General features: G+C 41.2%; 2 protein-coding genes across 3 annotated transcripts; one reads left to right on the forward strand and one right to left on the reverse strand.

Annotated features, from left to right (window-relative positions):
- The first annotated feature begins 292 nt into the window (after nt 1-292).
- On the forward strand, nt 293-4751 carry LOC134881446 (photoreceptor outer segment membrane glycoprotein 2-like). 2 transcript variants are annotated; one of them, XM_063908788.1, is made up of 4 exons: nt 293-458; nt 767-1579; nt 2069-2315; nt 2585-4751. In XM_063908788.1, the coding sequence occupies exons 2-4, from the start codon at nt 999-1001 to the stop codon at nt 2855-2857; spliced, it is 1101 nt and encodes a 366-aa protein (XP_063764858.1). In that variant the 5' UTR covers nt 293-458; nt 767-998; the 3' UTR covers nt 2858-4751. The 2 variants fall into 2 exon arrangements, with proteins under 2 accessions (XP_063764858.1, XP_063764859.1); XM_063908789.1 differs by having other exon boundaries at nt 350-437.
- ubr1 (ubiquitin protein ligase E3 component n-recognin 1) lies at nt 3890-21300 on the reverse strand. The gene is made up of 47 exons (XM_063908787.1): nt 21131-21300; nt 19361-19620; nt 17611-17689; nt 17135-17245; nt 15860-15987; nt 15632-15770; nt 15468-15530; nt 15225-15348; nt 14815-14922; nt 14639-14727; nt 14457-14555; nt 14073-14230; nt 13888-13987; nt 13639-13767; nt 13343-13523; nt 13202-13254; nt 12957-13067; nt 12786-12851; nt 12595-12696; nt 12445-12508; nt 12234-12358; nt 12096-12148; nt 11905-12007; nt 11768-11816; nt 11493-11647; nt 11286-11385; nt 11065-11168; nt 10861-10941; nt 10491-10672; nt 10167-10375; nt 9976-10075; nt 9684-9836; nt 9496-9596; nt 8949-9048; nt 8718-8866; nt 8575-8630; nt 8402-8498; nt 8206-8273; nt 7925-8072; nt 7762-7846; nt 6752-6888; nt 6563-6671; nt 6425-6481; nt 6246-6323; nt 5990-6160; nt 5748-5849; nt 3890-5282 (listed from the first exon to the last, which is right to left on the reverse strand). The coding sequence occupies exons 1-47, from the start codon at nt 21173-21175 to the stop codon at nt 5141-5143; spliced, it is 5223 nt and encodes a 1740-aa protein (XP_063764857.1). The 5' UTR covers nt 21176-21300; the 3' UTR covers nt 3890-5140.
- Between the last annotated feature and the right edge of the window lie 158 nt (nt 21301-21458).

The following is a 21458-nucleotide window of genomic DNA, read 5'->3' on the forward strand; positions in this document are numbered from 1 at the left end:
GAACCTATTGTTTTTTATTTAAAGTTAATATTATGGCTCTCAACTAACCTAATACAGTTATGTGAAATCTGTTGACATAAAACATTTAATTAAAGTCATCATTTCCATTTTGTACTAGTACTACTACTTCTACCACTACACACACACACACACACACACACACACACAATGGCCATCATCCATTACTTTCAGTGCTGGGACAGACAGATTTGCGTAGGTGGCAGAAGGTAGGTCCAAATCCCTCTCGGGCCCACAGGGCTGATTAATGATTAAAGGCGATTAGGAGGAGGGTCAAGACTTGGCTATTAGTCTCACTCCAATGTTACCGTGTCTGCCTTCATATTATCTGTGTCACTATGGCTACTCGCCTCTCAGGACTAAATCTGAGGATACATTCAGGAAAACAAACAAGAGGAGAATGATGTTAGATATTCAAGGTAAATGCTGATCTGGATAAGGTAGGTACAGTCTTGAAGTCTGTGTCATTATGTCACTTATTACTGACACATTTGTTTGTAGGAGCTTTGTCCATGAAGAAATGCCAGGACAAATGTATTTTATTAATGAAATTATGTTTTTCTTTTTCAAACCAAATTATATCACAATCAACTTTTCTCAGGATGTCTCATGTTTTCATACATGTTTCTTGCATACGACTGATCAAATGTCATTGTGTTTGGTCTTTTTGTTTGTTTGCTAATCAAAAAAATCTTGCTGTCATATAAGAACATTTATTTTATGTACTCTCACGTTTGTGTTCTCACAGACCTACCGACATCTACAGCGTAACCATAATGCAGCGTCCACATGAAATCGATCATTACAACCGAGCTAAGCTGCTTATGAGAGGACCTTCAGAGAACTGTACCACCAATCCCCCTCGCCTTGGTCCCCCACACACCCTGGAGGATAACCTGTTCCTCTTCACTGCTCGACCTGTGTCCCACCCTTAATCCTCCCCTGGACTTAAAGGAAAACTCACACAGGACATATAAACAATGGCTTTCTTGAAATTGACGTTCAGCAAGAACAAGAGGGACAAGCTGGCCCAGGTGCTATGGATCCTGAACTGGATCTCAGTGGTTACAGGGGTCCTCCTGTTCAGCCTAGGGCTCTTTCTCAAGGTGGAGATCAACAAGCGGGTAGAGCTGATGGCTGAGAGGGACATCCAATATGTGCCCAACATGCTGATTGCCGTTGGCCTCATCGCCTGTGCCATAAACTTCCTAGGTGGGAAGATATGCTACGACTGTGTGGACACCAGCAAGTTCTTGCGCTGGAAGCTCATCTTGCTGCCATACATAACGTGCACCTTCTTCTTCACCTTCTGCGTGCTGGTGGGGGCTCTGATGTGTTACAGCATGCATGGGGAGCTAGAGGAGTCTCTGAACCTGGGGCTGACAGAGGCCATCAGGTTCTATAAGGACACAGACACACCAGGACGATGCTTCCTGAAGCGAACTGTGGACCTGTTGCAGATAGAGTTCAAGTGCTGTGGGAACAATGGCTATAAGGACTGGTTTCAAATCCAGTGGATCAGCAACCGTTACCTGGATATGTCCAACAAAGAAGTGTTAGAGTAAGTACAATGAGGATAATGATTTCATATCAAGAGTATAATCACATCTAAGTTGCAGTGAATGAGACTGTTTAAAACCAACCTTCCCCACATATCTCAAAATTCATGCTAATATAATTTGATTCAACCTTTCTAACCCGACGAGTCAAAAGAAAAATTAACAACTCATGATAAATGAGTCATGTCCAATTGTGAATATTCTAGCCATTTTCTGAAATCTGTAAAAAAAAAAATAGCTTGAATCATAATGACTTTTGTTAAAGATTTTGATATGATGAAGGGTAAAGTGTAAAAGGGAAAGGCTAGTGGTAGAGATAAAAAATAAAATTCATTAAGATCCTTGTGTACCAAATGTTTCTCATTCACTCTTTGGAAACCCTAACCCTCCCATGTAATCCCAAACAATAAAACACCTGAGGTTCACAGACTGATGCCTTCAAAACATTCAGAAAGACCCTGAGCATCTCCTTTTTTTCCCCTGGTTTCTAGCCGATTAAGAAGTAACGTGCAGGGGAAGTACCTGATGGATGGAGTCCCCTTCAGCTGCTGCAACATCAACTCTCCCCGGCCCTGCATCCAGCAGCAGATCAGCAACAACTCCGCTCACTTCAACTACGAGCACCAGTCAGAGGAGCTGAACCTGTGGATGAAAGGGTGTCGCCAGGCCCTGCTCGAGTACTACACCCACATCGTGCAGTCCATTGGCCTCACAGTCCTCATCACCTGGCTGTTTGAGGTGAGGAGACACGGTCATAACACAATCATGAAGTTAAAACACAACTACACTTATCTTACAATCAAAGTCAGTTTTCTTTGTCAGTCTGCCTCAAGTGACTTAACTTGAGGCAAGGTTGGTTGGGACTTAAGGCCACAAGTTGAAAATGATGTTTGGATGAAATGAATAAAGAAGAGGAAACAAACTTAATTTTTTGATCTCTTGAATCCTGAGTTGTGTCCACATTGTGTGATGTTGTCACTAATATGACTCTGTGTGTTTTGTTTCAGCTGTCAGTGTTGACAGGGGTTCGTTACCTCCAGACCTCCCTGGAAAATGGGTTGAGACAGGGTGACCTGAACTCTGAGTCTGACGGCTGGCTGCTGGAAAACAGCTTAATGGAAACTGCACGCATCAACTTGAACATAATGAAGAACATCGGCAAGTGCAACCAGATAGACACAGCCAACAACGGAGACCCTAACATTGACGTTCCATCCACCTCTATAGCACACTATGGGCCGGACAATGTGCCGCCAAAGGAAATACCTGAGTCCAGTTGACCTTCATCAGGCTGAAGGACACACATGAAGGCCTTTAAAACGTTATCTAAAGGTTTCTTTATGTTGTTTTAATACTTTTTTATCCACGAGGCAAGATTTACAGCTAAGAAATACCTATACAATGTTGAGCGTGTGAAAACTGAAATATATTGCAAGAAATCAATCAATATATGTATAATACATCTCTTAATATGACAGGGTAGATCTTTTTCAAATTGCAAATATGCCTTGTTGAATAACCAAACTCTTTCTTTTTGATACAGAGACCTAAACATCCATTTCACATGAAAACTGTACATCATTTCTGGTCATCTGTTGTTTACAAATGACATCTTTTTGTCTCTATATCACAGTTTAGCAACAGGTTCCCTCAACTGTCTCATACACCTGTCAGCTGCAACACTGGAGGCAAAACTTCTATGTGCTTCTGGCCTCAAGTTAAATGGAGCTCAAGTACTTTCAAGTCAATCTTTCCAGTTCTGGATCTTATCGGTGCATATTGTAGGACTCAAGCAAACAGAATTGCACAAATGTTATATTAGTACGCATCTGCTTTTAGTTAAAAAATGCAAACTCAGACACAAACCCAATTGAAAACTCATAACTTATAACACCTAATCCATTTTGGAACAATGACTAACGTGCCTCAGCAATGCCACCATGTTCTTATAAACCCACCTCAGTTATTTTTGCTGGGATGTGTAACCAAAAGCTTGACAATAAACCTTCGGAGCTAGAGATTGTCATTACTATTGTTTTGTTAGGGCTCTAAAAACGGTACATTGCAAACTATGCTACCACGTCTTACTCAATTTGAATAAATATGCCTTCAACATGTTAGCTAATGTCGGCAGGATTACATTTTTTGGTCAAATGAACATTTCTGCCTTTTTTCCAAAATTAAAGATCACTATTTATTTATTCTATGGTGTGCTACAAGAAGGTTTCTATTACCTTTAATTAAATCTTATCCCGTAACACTTTAGATTTTATACACACGAGTGTATTGATTCAAGGCACAGAAGCAGTAAATCAGTATATAGGCCAATGTCTTTATTTCCATAGCCTGGAAGTCATGAAGAACTGTCAAACAACACAGAGGAGGACATTTTATATTCACACATTTCCTGAAAAGGCTGAATAATGGATGAGTAACAGAAAATAAATGATATACTATCTTATATTGTGTTCAATATAAAGCTCATTTCTTCCTAAAAAGAAAATATGTTTATCTTAACTTAACTTCCATTTGTATAAATTGGATTACCACCACATGGATAATTATGACTAGCAATGGTCCCCTTTATAAGTTTCATCATTACAAATTTACAGTGGATATCAGATAATAAGAATCACTTTGACCTAAACCTTATATTTATAAAAGGGCGTTTTATAATACCATATATGGTATGGATGTTTTTATATTATTGGCTCATTAATTCCCAAGGGGGATGTGTGTCTGAAATATTCACAAAAACTTGTGTCTGCTTATCATTCAATGAATCTTTTTTGTCAGGAAACAATGTGGGAACGTTACATTATCGTCAGAATACTGAACTTAAATACAACTTTGAAGAAAAGGTATATTCTATAAATGCTTTATTCCTTACATATGCTCATATGTGTGAGTAAAGGTGACGGTAGGATGTGGCTTCATCATTTGGACTGGTTACATAATTAATGGGCAAAAGCAAAAATGTGTGATGTCTCTGAACATGCCTGATTTCCAAATGAATGTATCTTTTTAAATAGCATTATTCAACTATTATAACTTGTGACAAATCATAATGTCTAACACCAAAAGAGAATGCAGAAAATTCACAGCATCACCGAGGGAAGTCAAATATATAAATGGATAACTGAAACATGTTGGTGTGTAACTGATGTTTGTCTTTATTTGAATGAGCCTCTTGCAAATAACATTACTCTGGGAGAAACTCATTGTCACAGCAGACAATCAAATAAAAACAAGGCGACTTGGGTTTACATATTTTTCATCTTGCTCCACTATTCTTCCTCCTCTGGCCATCCCACCTCTCTATACTCCAGCAGGGGTTTCATCAGGGAGGGGGTGGCTGCTCAGACCTCCTTTGATTGAAGGAGAGGTGTGTGTGTGTGTGTGTGTGTGTGTGTGTGTGTGTGTGTGTGTGTGTGTGTGTGTGTGTGTGTGTGTGTGTGTGTGTGTGTGTGTGTGTGCTTGTGCTTGTGCCCTAGGAGCACCGGAGCAGGTTGTGCTCTATGGCTGTGCTCTTTACTTCCAGGCCATCACAGCTGGAGCAATCATCACAACATCTGCCACTCAAAGGCAAACATAACGTTGACCACCTCCAGGCTTCGGGCGATTTCTTCCAGGATGCAGTGCTGCTGCCACAGCTGGTTCAGCTTCCTATAGCGCTCTGGGCAAAGGTGCAATGGATTGCCCCTTCTAGAAATAAAAAAGACAGAGGGCGTGACTTATTGAACGGATTGTTCAAGAAACACGCAAACCATTTGATACAACAATGCTATATTAAAACGTGCTGCTACAGAAGCAGCAATACTAAATCATATAATTCAGTTTTTTTTTCAGTTCCAGGATTGTTAAATTATGTTTAAAGGTGTGATATAATCTTGCTGCCAATCCCGGAAATCCAGATCCTTTTGGTCAAAGGGACAAATGGTGCCACTGATGTGAAGCAGCAGTCTCAGCAAATATTATCTGAACACAATGGGTAACCCCCTGCAGCTCTGAATAAAAAGGCAGCTGTGATACTTAATGTCTGCAGGTGGTGGAGGTGTTAAACTTGCAGCAGTTATTACTGACTTGCCTGTAGGAGGCCATATCAACATGTCTACATTTTAAGCAGAAGTTAAAACAGCATAGCACCAGAACAAAAAGCTGTGAACTTACCCAAGGTGAGGATCAGTCTCCCCATAATCGTCCAGGTAAGGAGCGGGGTAAGTGCTTCCTCGAGTCTTACTGGCCATAAGTACAACTTCACACTCTCTTATCCTGTCAACATGAAACAAACCTCATATTCAGTACATTTCAAGCAAGAAAGCATGCAATTATTTTGAAAAAGCAGATTAAAATCATGTTTTAGAGCTGAAAAAAAAAGATTCTTAATCCTTAAGAGGCTTGGGTGGACCCACCTGAGGAACATGCCCACTCCGGCACCACAAGTAGCAGCGTGAGCAGTGCAAGCTCCCACATCTTCCCCATCCAGCTGGCTGAGACAGCAGGAGCTCTGAGAGCACAGCATCGCCCCGCAAAACAGGCACAGGGTCGGATGCTTCCTGTCGTCGTCTGTGGATTTGGGGCACCTGAGGATAAAGTAAAAAGGAGACATCTCGCACAGACTTTACACCAGAACGTTGTGACGGAGGGGACAATTCATTTCCCACTTACTGAAAATGGCTTGCTTGATTGAGGAGAGCACTGTAATCCTCAGGAAGATCAATCAGACGATTCCTTCTTCTGGGGTATCTGGGGAAAGAGTTTATTCATCAATTTACAGGATTATATTTTATTAAGAAGAAGAATTGAAGATAAAAGTGTGACTGAAAGAAACAAAGGCCAAAGTCTACCTGACGGTCTGGATTTTGCCTCGCAGGGCTTTGGTAACAGCTGGGTTCCCGCACCACCTAAGGAATTAAAAACATTGTCATAAAATCTCTCGGATAAATATGAAAACATCTGGATTTTGCCTCATGTTCATCATTTACCTCTGCAGCAGTGGAGTAATGGGGTCTCTGTGCTCCTGGAAGAGCTGGAAAACATTGGAGGGAAGAGCCAAGTAGCTGCATAGTGCCTCCATCTGTTCTTGAGAGGTAACTGCAAAGACCCAAAATGTCAGCTGGATTTCCTCGAATCACCAGATGCATTTTGTTATAGTTATACATTCCTTCCCCTACCTGCAGCACTACAAAGCTCCTCTGGAGGATTGACTCCTGTAAGGCAATTGAAAAAGAGAGCAGCACAGCGCAGGAAAGGTTCGATTCCTCTCTTTACTCTTTCTGCCACAGAGCTGCCGGACACATCGGGAATCAGCCTGATGAGCAAACCAAGATAATTCAGTCAAACAAGTTGAGGGAAGTCAATATTACTGTGTACTTCTCTGAACATGCAGCATAAAAAGGGCTTCCAATGTTTTCATAAAAGATCTGATATAAAAAAAACGATCACAGGGGTACTGGGACGGTCAAACACAGCGTCAAAAATAATATAAGGGTGGTAGCAGTGCAGACATCAGACAAACCTTAGCAGAGAGAAAAAACACATCTGCCACAAAGAAGGTAACACTTGCAAAAGCTCAGTTTAAGCATCAGCCTCTGAGACGGTAATGTAACAGTAGAAAAACTGTAAGGGTGTGTCACCGCTGAGAGTAACATCCATACTTAGTGTGAACGGATCTCACAGTGACTCTGAATCTGAGCTTAGAAGTGTGACCTTTATGTAAATGTTAAACTTTTACTCCAATAAGGAACAGCTAAATACATTGTTTATATTTAATCATCTATAGCAGGAAATACTTTTTGCTCCCATTTGTCTTGTCTTTGAATGTTTTAATCAAACACAACACATGACCTTCGCTTTTCCCTAATATACATGTCTTCATTAGTTTGGAGCACAATATAATTGCACATCTACACGCTTGCTTTTTGTAGATTTTAATGGATGTGCTCCACGTTGCTGTATAAGCTAAAGGCCTTTATAACACAAATAGTTTTGCTTATTATTCAAGAGAAATGGAGAGCACGTCATTCACCTTTAGTTTACCACTATACTTATTAAAGGATAACTAAGATTAAAAACTACAAGAGACTAAAGCATTACATTTTTTGTATTTTTTTTTTATCATATACAAATGCTAAACCCGAAAAACTTCTGCTCGTGTTTTTCGGACAAAAACAGACACATGTACCTGTCTGTGTGTTGGGACACCACAGTGTACAGCTCTGCTGCGGCCCTCGTCTCCTCTGTTTCCTCTCCAGCTACTGCAGGGAAATCTAGGTAGAAAGGGCACCATTATTTAATCATCTGTGACCTTAAACAGCATTCTGAGGTAGGAGGTTTTGTTGTTGTACCTGTAGAGGACAGGAGGACCTGCAGCACGTGAGCCATGGTGACCATGTGAAGGATGTGCAGGTGGTTGTAGGCAGAGCTGACGGCAGACGGCTGCAGGTCCACAGCCTCCTCCTGATACAGTGAGGGTATAGACAACACCAAGCCCACCTGACAACACACAAGATAAATACAACTAAAAGCTTCCAATTGGGAGAAACTAAAATAAAGAAAAAATGAAATTAATGACGCCTTGTAAGACCCTTTGAGGATCCACTGGACCCCTGATTCAGGTGAAACCTACCAGAAGATGGAAGAAGTCGACCTCCAGAATGGAAGGCGTGTTCTTTCTGCCTACGACCGGTACCAAGACTGAGGGAAAAGTCACAGTTATGACCACAGTGAAAATGGACAGCATGAAAAAAGTGAATTGGCACATATCGTACATAGAGGAAGAACGCAATAATGACACGTTCAATTATTGTGAAATGTCCACATACCACCCAACATGTCGTTGAAGTGCCTTTGAACGACAGCCTGGGAGCTCTTTAGTCTCTGAGCTGCAGAAAACTGAACAATTGCCTTCAAACCTGCAAGCTGAAATAGAGAAGCGTTGAGTCATAACATTATATATATCATGTAGAAACTCTTATCTAGGCATGTGGCAGCCAACCTGTCTGTTCTGCAAGGACCCAAAGAGAGGCTTCCCGTCTTCCTGCAATATGTTTTCTGTGAAGACAAAACATATTTTGAGGATTGCAAAAACATAAAAAAGGGGGCAGAGTGACTCAATAAGTACTAACACTCTTACTGTACCTATGGCCTGTATAGTGAAGGCACATGTGTTCCAAGACATGAGGGGCACACGTGGGCACAGCTCATTGAGTCCCGTCTGCAGGCCCACCCTGTGAACTGTGGTGGCGCAAACAACCAGCATCTCCACTATGCTGTCGGAGAACTTCCTCCTGAAAACAACCAGCAGCAGAGAGTTCAAACTGCTGCTCTATAGGAAACAAAGACACTCAGAGGGCTGACAGGTTCACTCACGGTTCTTGTACTCCGTAGCTTAGGATGGATCTAAAGTCTGGTTGGCCCTCCCCACACAGACCCATGTCCCCATCAACACTGCCGCCTTCTGTGTTGCATTCTGCTCCAAAGAGAGATCATCAGTTATCTCATGCAACACATGTCAGCAAACAGTTAGCATGGAACAGTAGATAGTGAAGCAAAAGAGATGACATATGCAACTATCAACCTTCATATTGTGGTCGGCATGCAGCTGTTTTCCATTTGTTAGGACAGTATATGCACATTTGTTCTGCAGCTGCTTGTCCTCCATCGAATAAAGGTTACTTTGGCTTTTCTTGTGATATAACTGCAGTGCTGAGTTAAAATATACTGTATATTAACCTATCAAACAGCATTTACAGGTGAGTTTGCCAGCTATGATAATGCTCTACATCTTTATTGGACATTTTTGTGCTGGTTTTATTGGTCGATCAGTTTTACATACATGTCAGGCCTAGAGCTGCAGCGACTAGTCCTAACACTCCAACACATATACAATCATTGTGTGTGGATTATGTCTTCTTACCATTATCCTGAGCAACTGACTTGAGTCCTTTAATCCTGGCAGAGAGGATCTGGATCCAGCGAGGCAGGGTCAAATGCTGTCCAATTATCTCTGCATTTTCACTGCACACAGGAAACAAATACTCAATCAACATTCGTACAGCTAGCAACCCATTGCAGATTGGCCTGAAGAAGCTGAGCTGGACTTACTAGTTAAACGTTAGTGTCTCAAAAGGGATGAGAGGGACAACAGTGTTGCACAGAGACTTGCACAGGGGACACAAGTACTCCCCGTTCTCCAGGTCGATGATTAGCTCAGCATGAAGCCGGTTCCTAGTCATGTTTTGAACTGCCTCAAAATATCTGAAAAATATAGAAGTAGCAGCTTAATGGCAAATGGAGTCTAAAGTGGATCACATTTGATAGCATTGACTGATAAATAATAATGAAATGTATTCTTTATAGTTTATGTTTAGTTTTATAAATGTATAAAATGACTCACTTCTGCCAACATGTGGCATGCATGACGTGTCCACAGCTGCCAGTGTGGGTCCCAACGGCCAGTTCAGGAGGCATGAAGAGGGGATAAGATGTCCCTGTCCCTTTAAGGGATAAATAAAAAGCACACATTAGTCAGAGATTTCTTCCAATCAAATGACAGTTAACAATTAAATGAAACAAATAGGGACGGACCATCTGCTCTGTTGCTCGGTATCTTTCCTCTGCACTGCGTCAGCACTGTGGACCTCTGGACACACGCAGTCAGTACCATGGCTGGAGCCTGGGCCACCACTTCCTGTTCCTCCTGGCACAGAATGCAGGTGAGCACCTCCCTTTCGGCAGGAGAGCAGCCTCGGTGGGGCCCGACAGCTACACACAGCTCCCTGTGCTCCATGGCACAGCTAGAAGAGTCAACATAACCCCAACGAGAATTAGCCAGACCTATTTGGTTTGGATCCAAAACCTCAAACAAGCTACACACAGCCACTGATTTTTTTCCCCCATGTTGCTCCTCACCTCTCAGGAGTTGTCACAGGCTCTCCCTGTGTCCCGCTCTCTGGCATGTTTTCATACAGCATCTTGTTTGACTCGATGAAGTTTTTCTGCATCGCTGACATCTGAGCCATAATCTTCTGCCGGTGGAGTTTGGCTGCTTCGGCTTTTCTTTTGCGTTCAGCTTTCTCTTTGTCCTGAGCGCTCTGGAATAATAACATGACAAAGTAAAACTTCCTGATACTAAACACATACACAATCCAATCACATTTATTTAGTTCATATCATTTCAATGACATTAAGCTCTCTTGTATACTCGCGTAAGCAACAGTTAGCTTGAGTCAACTGTATCAGTAAAGGAAAACGTGTTTATGACTTTGAAAGGTCCTTTTACCTCCTCTGGTTTGCTGGTATCCATGCTCATGGAGGCAGTTGGACTGGACTTCTCTCTAAGGCACTTGACAATCTCAAACATCTGGCAGAAAAATATAAAACATTGTACATTTAAGGTTAATTGAATCTTGAAGATGAATGCATGGGTGTACAAAAATGATAGAAACCGTTATCATATCATTTTAAAAAACATTGCATTGCCTACCTGTAGTACCCACTTGACCATGTCTTTTTGAGCTTCGAGGGAAGGAACAGCCTTAATCTTGGACAGCAAGAGAAACACTGACTTCCCATGTTCTGAACCGATTCCTGGAGCACCAGAACATTTATATCACAAAATACCCAAAACTAAATCGATTTATAGATTAGAGAAATCTGATTAATAGTAAGGGAGTGCTGAAAACAAAATAATTAGTTGTCACTTACTGCGGGCCTTGAGGCTGAAATCAAAAGTCACCTCCTCATCAGTGCTATCCTCAAGCTGTGTTTTCTCTTCAAGCAAAGCCTGACCAATCAAGTGCAGCGCCTGTGTGGTAAATGCATGCATTTGTTACTGTAAGTGGTTTAAGTAAGAAAAAGAAAAAGCCGGAGCAAGGTGAACTCTGCAAAGAAAGAAACTGATGCAATGTCTACCCTCTGGATCATGGCTTCTGTCCAATGGGTGGACCGGTCCTCTGCAGCTCTCTGCAGGACACGTCTCAGGATGTGGATGATAATGTCGCAGCAGAGCAGACGCACTATGCTGGAGAAAGCTGGGCAGAAGGGTGGGGGCATCGGAGGACGCAGTGCTGTGAACAAACACAAACAGAGGGAATGTTTGGGGAGCTGCTTCATTAGCAAGGGGAGAACATATTGTTATATATCTTAGAGGTATACAGAACAGTGTGCAGAGGAAAGACATTAAAAACCTTTGTCATTGCCCTCATGAGTCCTCCTCTTCTTCTGAGACTCCTCAGCCTGCAAACAGTAAAAGAGACAAATGGAATAAGGAATATTCAATTAAAGTTCCAATTTAATGTAAAACTGGAGTTAAAACACTGCGTACCTTGCTATGCTGTGATCTTGAATAGTGGTAGAAGAAAGGGTTGAATTCTACCAGACGCTCTTTTTTTACTCCATACAATCCATGCCCTGAAACTCCGGGTTTTCTATAGGAGAAGCAGAACAGACAGATTTAAACCCACTCCGAAATGACTATTAACTATTAAACCATTAGCTCTTTCAGTCTTTACGTACTTGAAGGTGGCAACTTTGGTTATTACAGTCTCCAGGCCAGTTTCATGGCTCTCCTAAAAAGAAAACATTGTTTTAAAATGATTATTCAAATATAAAACGAATAATTAAACTTGTATGTAGAGAGTATGTGGTTCTTACGTTCTCTGGCAGACCTTTGACCAGGCTACTATGAGCCATGGGCTCGATGCACAGCAGGTGGATAACCTCCCTCATTGTCACGTCCTCTTTGGTCACCTCACTGACACCGGGGACATAGCGCTCACCTGAAACACAACACTGGTCAGATACTAGAGTTTTCTTCATATCCAACTTACTAACCTCCGTTGTTAATCAGAGTGTGATGCTGTACCTGTGATGACGATGAGGAGGTACAGCATCTCCTCCGTCAGGCGGTTCCACTGGATCAGTTCATCCTGAAAATGATGTTGCATTACATAAGTAGAGCATTTTGTGGTGCAAATCTATTTTTTTTCTAAATGTTTAAGAATGTGTTGCTTACCTGGTCTTTGCTTGAACAGCTTCCATTGAAATAATCAAAGAGCTCAAATCTCAACAGGACCAGCATGAGGAAGTGGTTGGGGTCCATTTTGGAAGCAGCAATCTGTTTAAACATTTTAACAGAAGGTCATATATTAACATATGTGTAAAAAAGGTAAAGAGTAATAGAAGATATTGGATGGAGCCGCCAACCTGAAGCATGAGGATGTCCTTATCGTACATCTCGTCCCTGCATTTCACATCCTGATAGTAGTAGACCTGAAACAAGAGTGAACTGAGTTGTTATTTGTTCATTTAAGAAATAATAAAAGAGAGCTTGCAGAAAAAAAACTATGCATTGAGCCGCAAAGGAGTGTAGCATACCTGGCTGACCAATGAGAGCCCGTTTCTCCGCCACATTTCAGCAGAGACCTGTGCAGCCAGCACCACACAGCGCAGAGGATGCTCCACCAGCTGGGTGCGGTCAAAGCCCTCCTGCAACAGATGGAGAAAACCCTTTTCTCTCTAATGCCAGCAGTAGATGTTAAGATGTTTAAATCAAAAAGACAACAACACAGCACACACTGAACACTGAAGACAGCTGCTTACTAAAAAGATGTGTCACTTACAAGTTCATCCAGACGTTCAACGGCCCCTGCTCTGCACATCAGTACATATAGACCTAGAGATCGAAATGTACAGAATAGTAAGATCATTGTAAAAACAACAAAAAAAAAGAATATATAAGAGTCTGAAATAAATGATCCTACCAGCCAGTAGCCTGGAGACGGGCAGGTGTATGCTGACTGGCTCTTGAGACACTTTGTATGGATGAACATGGATGATGTGCTTGCACATGTAGTAGTCGGTGGCCTCTCTGTGGAAGGGCTGGTTATTACACTGCATCAGGACTCTGTGGCACTCTTTAAATGCAAGCATCAATATCTCCTCCTGAGGGGGAAAACAAGCAATAAATGACCAAAGCAATCACATCCTCTCTTCTTCACTTGTGCCTATTCTAATGAACAGACAGTGAGGGGGGGGGACAATTTGCCTGACAACTCACGTCAGAGGAACACCAGTCCTGAAACATAGCAAGAATGTGGCGAAGTTGGATCTGAAGAGAAAAGCCAGCCTCCCATTCTGGCTCTACTGCAATGTGTTGACCAAACTGGCGCTTAACCTCCTCCATACCCTGAAAAGGAAAAGGAAAATAAGGCATCAGATATCTGGTTTGTCAAGTTTCTGTAAGCTGATGTAATTGCCCCGCTCTTACACAGTATCAACAATGTATCAGGGTTGAGATCATTATTACCTGCATGCATTTGAGAAGCCCAAGAAAGACTTTGAACCCCTCCATGAACTCTGTCCGCAGCTCTTCAGTCCATATTGAGGGTTTACTGATCAGGATATACCTGGGAGACATACGTTCCATATTAGATAAAAAACCCACACAGTTAGAAACTGAGTGTGAATTAAAGTTGTTTCCTGTTTAATGACCTGAGGTCGTGGAAGATGACCTGAATACGTGAAAATTTGTCAGAGTTGTAGCCGAGGAAGAAGAAGCGATTGTTGTCATCCAGATGTTCACGCAGCAAATCCATGACTGTACCAACTATCACTTTAATGACATTGCCCACTTCGATGAGCTGTCTGGCCTAAAAGAGGAACAGGAGCGTGAGAATAGACATGGATGTTAAGTCCCAGATTTGAAGACAAATAACATTCACCCCATGAAAGCCCCTTTTACACTCCAGGGGAAAAGGTTACGACAGGCATATATCCCAGGGACAAATTTATCCTGCATAAATAAACTACCTGAATATTTCCAATCATTTTCTACACCAGATCTAAATTAATGCCTGAACAAAAAACAACACTCACCAGTGTGGGAACAGTGAATATTTGAACAGACAGAGCAGTTATGGATATGCTCCTCTCATGGTCATCAACTATGAAGTCCCTTTGCAGTTGCTTGTAGTGCTGAAAAGACATAGTGGAGATATGTATTCATTAAAGCAAGTAATAGAATTGTAAAAAAAGGATATCTTTTCCTCCTTTTTTACCTTTGTAAATGCTATTGCAAAAAGCCTCTTGAACTCCGTCTCCATTAGCATGCTACAGAAAATCAGTTCATGGACTATCTTGCGTGCACCTTGAGGAAATAAGAAAAATGTTTAGTTTCACCAGGAATCGAATGGAAGATACGCTTGTACTGAAGATCAAGCTCAGATCTACTCGCCTTTGTACATCTTGCCATCGTGCAGCATTAGTTTGCTGATGAGGCAAGGCTGGTCCTCGTCCGGATTGGTCTCTAGTGCCACCTGACAGAAAGCCTGCCTGAAGCCCACTGCACACACACACACAAACACACACACATATACACACACAAAGGTTGTCACATGACATGGAACTGGGCACGGACAACTCAGGACTAACTAAAACCAAAATGAAAATTTGTGAGACTTGTTTGTGTGTTTAAGGTAGAAGGATATTTTTGTAATACAGGTCAACCTGTAACAGGACTTTTTAGAATTAAACTATACACACATTTTGCTTTTCTTAGACAATACTACTTGTGAAATGTGCAAAATCAATATACATGTCTTTGAAGTTGGTGTTGTGCAGGTGTGGTGACAATGAGGGCCGCACCTGAGTAACTGATGATCTTCTGGAACCAGGGGCCGAGGCGCAGAACAAAAGTTTGATGAGCCATGACTGCTGAGTGAAGAATCTCTACACGTAGTGGCTGCTGGGAAATGTGCTCAGAGTTGGACTGAAAAACAGAAGAGAAAGAGAGCCTGCTTAGAAATGCAAAACTGGACAATAATGATTTCAGATTCAAAACTTTTTTATTTAACATTTCAGGTGTGGGAGTCAGAGGCTGGTGTTTACCCTGATGAGATCTTTTGCTTGTTGGCAGGAACGAAGCGTTCCTCTCTTTACTGCCCGCCGACCCTGCAACAGTTATCAAATATTACATTTTCTGCAGTAGATATGATGAGTGCATATTATGGAGATTTCAATCGCCTCCCTTCCTTTATGAAAACAGAAAGTACCTCCTTGTCAATAAGTGCTGTGTGTGTCTGTGCTTCAGCCTGATCACAGTTAACAGATCGCTGCAGGGTGTAGATCACATGGTCGTACGAGTGGTGCTCATCATTGTACAGTACACAGTAGTATGCATTGTCTTTTGTCCTGCACAGAGGGAGAAATACACTGACAAAGTAAAGTTGTGTGCTTTGCATTTGAATTTATGTATTTGCATGTGATTAGACACGCCATACCGGGGTTGAAGCTCGGCTGATAGGTCGTGGCTCTCCTCCCACACCAAGAAATCTGTGACGTAGTGCAGCAGTATCCGAAACAGCCTCTCGGCACGCTCGTATAACTCAGGCTCCAGCACACACTCATCCTGCACAAAAAGAGACACAGGGTTTTTCAGCACACCACTAACACTCTCAAGATCCAGAACTAACAAACTAAAAACATCGTCTTATACTAGGGAAATGTTTATTTTGTGACAACTGTTCCACAGGTGCGATTTGTTAGTGACGTCAATGATTTCATAAACGTTTTAAGTGAAAGTATTCCATGATTAAAACTGAGAAATAGAAATAATTTACTTTGCAAAAACACAGGCTACTCCAACATGGATAACATTTCTGACCTCCTATAATTTCCTATTTTCTTTGGCACAAGCACTGACTCTCCAGTATGACGGGGAGTTGGTCTATATATTTGTCTTAATAAGAGCTAAACAGGCAGCCGACCTAGCAGAGTTAAAATCAAATCCCCTGGGAGTAACATTCCACATAGCGGCTAAGTATTTCATACAAATGTCTGACATTTAACACACAAACCAAACAAACATAAAAGTGAGTCTGTGTGTTTACAGCAGTCCCTATGTCACACTACTGTGTGAGAACTAGCACTGGAATCTACCACAATCTAAACAAAAAGAGGTCTGAAGCAGAATGATGGGTTTTTATGTTCAGCATGGAGATGTGTTCATGGTCATGTGATGTGTCACTTGTTGTTAGGCACAGGTTCAGCTCTGATGTAAAAACAACACTGCAGCCTGGTGCCAGTAATGTCTTTGTTAATAGGAGCACCTGCTGTTTACGGAAACAGGCACAGAGCCGTCCAGCTGTACGTCTGCTCAGAGCTCCTGAGCGGGATCTTATCAGAGAAAAAGCCCAAACCCATCAGCAAAGAAGGGCCTGACCAACAACTGCTGCACAGGACAATCAATCATCAAAATGTTTCCAAGCAGCAGCTCGGTAGGAGAGGCCGTAAACTGATTACACACACAGTCCAGCACCAACAAATGCTTTCCTCCAGCTTCTCAGCACTCAAACACCCGCCTAATCTTTTAACCTAGTTTTACATTTTCTCAGTCGTTGCAGGTCAACAATGTGCTTTTTCTTTCTCGTTTCCGGAGCCAAGAGAGCAGCATCCAGGACTAAGATGGGAAAATAAGCATTCTGGGGTTCACTGACACAGAATGGGACAAGTACGCCCTGCCCACATCCCTCTTTCCGCTCTCTTATGTAACTCACCGTTTCCATGGCAGTGGCTGCTCCTGGGTCGTGTTTGGAGCAACAGGGGCCAATCTTCCAGGCTTCTACATCCCCACAATCACAGAAGCCCCCTCCTGATGACGCGTGCATCTGGCAAGAAATGTACATGCTGTATATCACTATGGGCGAGTAATGGGCTCCCTGAGCAGACATTAAGTCATGTAACTGCTGGAGCTGTGGGAATTTACTATTATGTCAAACTGGAGTTACAACATGAAAGAGCAAATATTAGAAATTAATTAATCATACATTTTAGTGCATATGGAAATGTGTCTTTTCCAAAGACTTTAAGGATGCGTTAGCCTACAAAGCAATGTCATAACACAAATACATCTGATAATCACAGATTTTCTATTACTCCTCTTTATCAAAGGGGGACAGAGCTGACTGTGATCAGTCCAAATAAAAATACAGATAAAATTGAACACTTTGAACTCATAAACATTGACCCAAACCTTATAACGATGGCTTTTGTGCACGCTATCCTGGAAGCAGTCCATGCACAGGACACAAGTGGGATCTATTGCACAATCCCTGAAATGAAAAGAGGATTTGTGACTTGATGGAGAAAATCACAACAAATGTGTATTATCAGAAGCTGAATGTTGTCATAGTTACTGTACAAACTGAACTGGTTGAAAACCTTTCCTGCATAGAGCGCCACAGGGATGACGTACTTTTGTAGGCCGACCCGGAAGTAAGCTGCGCATGGGTTCCCTCGATTAAAAAGCAATGCAATTTCTCCATAGGCTTTTGGAATATTGTAAAAAATGAGATCTGTGGAAAACGAACCTGTTTGATAAATGCACGTTTTGTTCAGCCGGATAATCTCCACATGTCTACCCTACTCTTTATCATTTTCAAAACATAAATCCAATCGCCAGAAGTGAAATGCTAACGTTGTGCTATAAACGAACTACAGAGGAGTACAGCAGGGTCGCATGACTTCAACGTCACGCCAACTTAAGATCGTTTCAACTGACTTTCGTGCGCTTGCATATTTTAACAAAGCTTCAAGCAGAACAAGGGAAAACAAACTAAGTAGGAGTGTTTACGTTTTCGGCGTAACGACATACCTCGTCCTCGACAACTTTTGTAGTCATATTCAGCCACTTGTTAACAACCATCGTTTTTCAGACATGTAAACTTATCAGTAATCACCAGTGGGGGGGGGTCACTGCTGATGTATTTAATGTCGTTGAACAAAACGTGATCCGTCTCTTAAATTTGTGTCAACCACAGACGTTATTTTGAGCTATTTTCCCAAATCCTCTGGAGAAATCACATTGACTCTGAGACGAGGGGACCGTAAGTTGTAAAATGCTAACTCACTTCCGGGTTTTAGGACTCGTTCCTGCAGCACTCTATTAACCCTTCCTGTTTACTCTAATGTCAACATTTAAAAAAGCTTTAGTTCTGTTGAAACTAAATCATTGTCATTGGCTTTACACCCTATTTATTATAGTATCAGAGGATATGCTTCATACAATAACAAACAGACTTTTGTCTAATTGTATATTCAGGTAGCAGATTCCAATATCTGTTTGTGCTCATTTTATTATGACAAGTGAGTTTTTTAGGAGACACATTTAAAACTGTGACCTTTTTTTGTATTCCTTGAGTTATGTCACTCACACTTATTATAGGTAACGTGTTTTGTAGTTCACCAGCCAATAGGTGTGTTAAAAGTGTTGTCCTCTAGTTTCTACTAACACATACAACTTTTTATGACACTTTGATAAGGAATTTGAGGAAGAGCTGCCACAAAAAATGATACATGAGCAGATTTACATCTTTCAGGCTCAGAGTCCACTGAGACCTACTGCGACTTGAGAGTCTGCTCATTAACTATTCATTTTTAACACCTAAATACTGTGGGATTGTCTTGTGATAAGATGGTTGCAGAACTAAAACCTAATGAGGCCAAACTAATCATTACAGTAACAATAAATGATGACTAACAGTCTCCATGTAGGTGTATTGCTCTCTTTGAACTCCATGGATTTATACCTAATCCAGTAATCTAGATTCCAAAGGGGCTGAGCATTGCGCAAGTACTTTTTTATACCTTTACTTATGCCTAAAGGATATCAACAATCAAAACGATAATCTTTCATCATCCAATACTTTTAATTATAAGCTAATTTAAATCATAATTACTATTATTATGGCTGTGACAATTATAGACCAGATATGCATTTAGACCTGCAGGAGTAGACTGTCTCTCCTTCTTTAAAAACCCGTCCACAGAGTTGGGAGGAGGTGCTGCCCTGATTGAGCTTCTCCAGACCCTCCTGAGGATCCTCTCCAAACAGGAAGCACTCCAGAGGGTAGAGGAGTCGGCTCTGCATGATCTCCTCTTCCTCCTGAGGGCTGGACTCCTTCTTCAGGCAGAAGATCTGTGGCACCTGCTCCTTCAGGTAGCGGAACAGCTCCGCCCTGCTGTCTGCAGCCTCCAGCCATTGCTGCAAGACAAGAGTTGGGCATGACTTGTTTTGCAATAACTCACATCCGTCTCGTCACCTGACTCATAACTGCATTTATCAGCTATAATTATCAAAGTTATACGCAGATACATTTTAACTTTAGCAATGGGCTATGTTTACTTATCAATTCAAGCTTCACATTTTTGGATTAATGGCATGTCATTCATGATATAATATAATAAATGTAAGTGTTTGCAAAAAAGACATTTGTAAGTCATTCAATTTCTTAACTTACTCATTAATAACGTAAGTCTTAGTCACACTTTTCTTCTTGTGGTCTGCCTAAATACAGAAGCTTGTTTGACTCTGACATCTATATTTACTGGCAGCTGAATAAAAAGCAGCATGAACACAAGGTAGTTTTTACTGTTGGAATTCACCTAGATCTTTGGAGCAAGAATTATTCATATTGGATCTATATATTTTTATACATTATTGGGTAGAACAGAAGTCAAAAAATAGTATTGGTTTGTTTTATTTTAAACAAAATATCCAATCATTGACCTGAATGTGGTCTGTAGTTAAAACAGTGTTTTGAGACCAAACTCAAGAAGTGTGAATGGCACATGGATTGACCTAATACATACATGGGTAAAACCAGTAGACATTTCGAATACGTTTTAGGTAAGTATAAGCTAGAAACATGTAGTAGTTTAACAATATATAAATATTGTGCAGTACTCACAGCTGAGAATTTTTTTTCAATTTCAAACCATCCTATTGGCAGGTAGATGCTGTACACCAGAGCTATATAGATACTAATTAGTATCTATATAGCTCTGCTGTACACATTACTGCATACTGAAGGTTGAGGTTCGGGTTCCACTTAAAATCATTGTTACATTGTATATTGTTGGTTCTGCCATGTGTATCTACCACAAACAATGCCTGTCATTTTGGTGCAATTGTACATCAATTTTTTTCGATGTACAAATCCAGTCAACTTAACCAAATGTCTAACTACTACAATCTGACTCAATAAAATCAGATCCAAATAGGCCAGTTTTACTGTCACATCGGCAAAAACGTCTTGTATAAGATTTTATGAAACGCTGCAAGAGTTTGAGGTTGGAAAACAGTGGGGGCAATGGTACTCAAAATATATAAACTCATGAAAACTCATTTGTAGCGCTGTAGACAATGCGCCCACCAAAATACCACAGGATGGAGATTAACACACTTATTTACGTACAACACTGCCATATTTTCACACTGAGTATTGTGTAGCATAAAACACATACCGACCCATAACAACAATAACAAACAAGGGCTGTTGGTGAGCAGTAAATACTGCAGCCTTTGCAGACATTTTTACCATTTTAGGTAGCTAGCACAGTAGCTACCTACGAATGCTAGCAACGTAATTAAATGCCCTTTAAATGCACGGTCAAAGCATTTTGTACAGAGAAACTAACACATTATACTTCAGTGTGTTGCCCCTGACTCTCAGTAACCACTGACAGCTATATTAGCTATTTGAAATTCATACCTTGCTGAGCTCCAGTCCGTTTAGGGATTTCTCACCCTCCGCCATATTCCATTTGCCGTAAAGGAGGTGGCGTCACTAGGAGACTCTTCCACTTGTAATCGAAACCTTTTTTGCGACGTTATTAAACAATAATTATAATAGTCAGAACTACTAAGATGTAGGTTATGACCTATAGCTTACTGCATTAATCAAATATAACACTTGTTTGGAAAAACTGCCCGTTTATTTCTATTAGTAAATGTACCTCTGGTAAAAAAAGAAAAAGAAAAAAAGAAGCATTTTGTAAACAAAAACATCCTGCCAGACCTAGCAGCGTCATCTAGTGGTA

This window comes from Eleginops maclovinus, chromosome 19, assembly GCF_036324505.1.
Source record: "Eleginops maclovinus isolate JMC-PN-2008 ecotype Puerto Natales chromosome 19, JC_Emac_rtc_rv5, whole genome shotgun sequence".
NCBI lineage: Eukaryota > Metazoa > Chordata > Actinopteri > Perciformes > Eleginopidae > Eleginops > Eleginops maclovinus.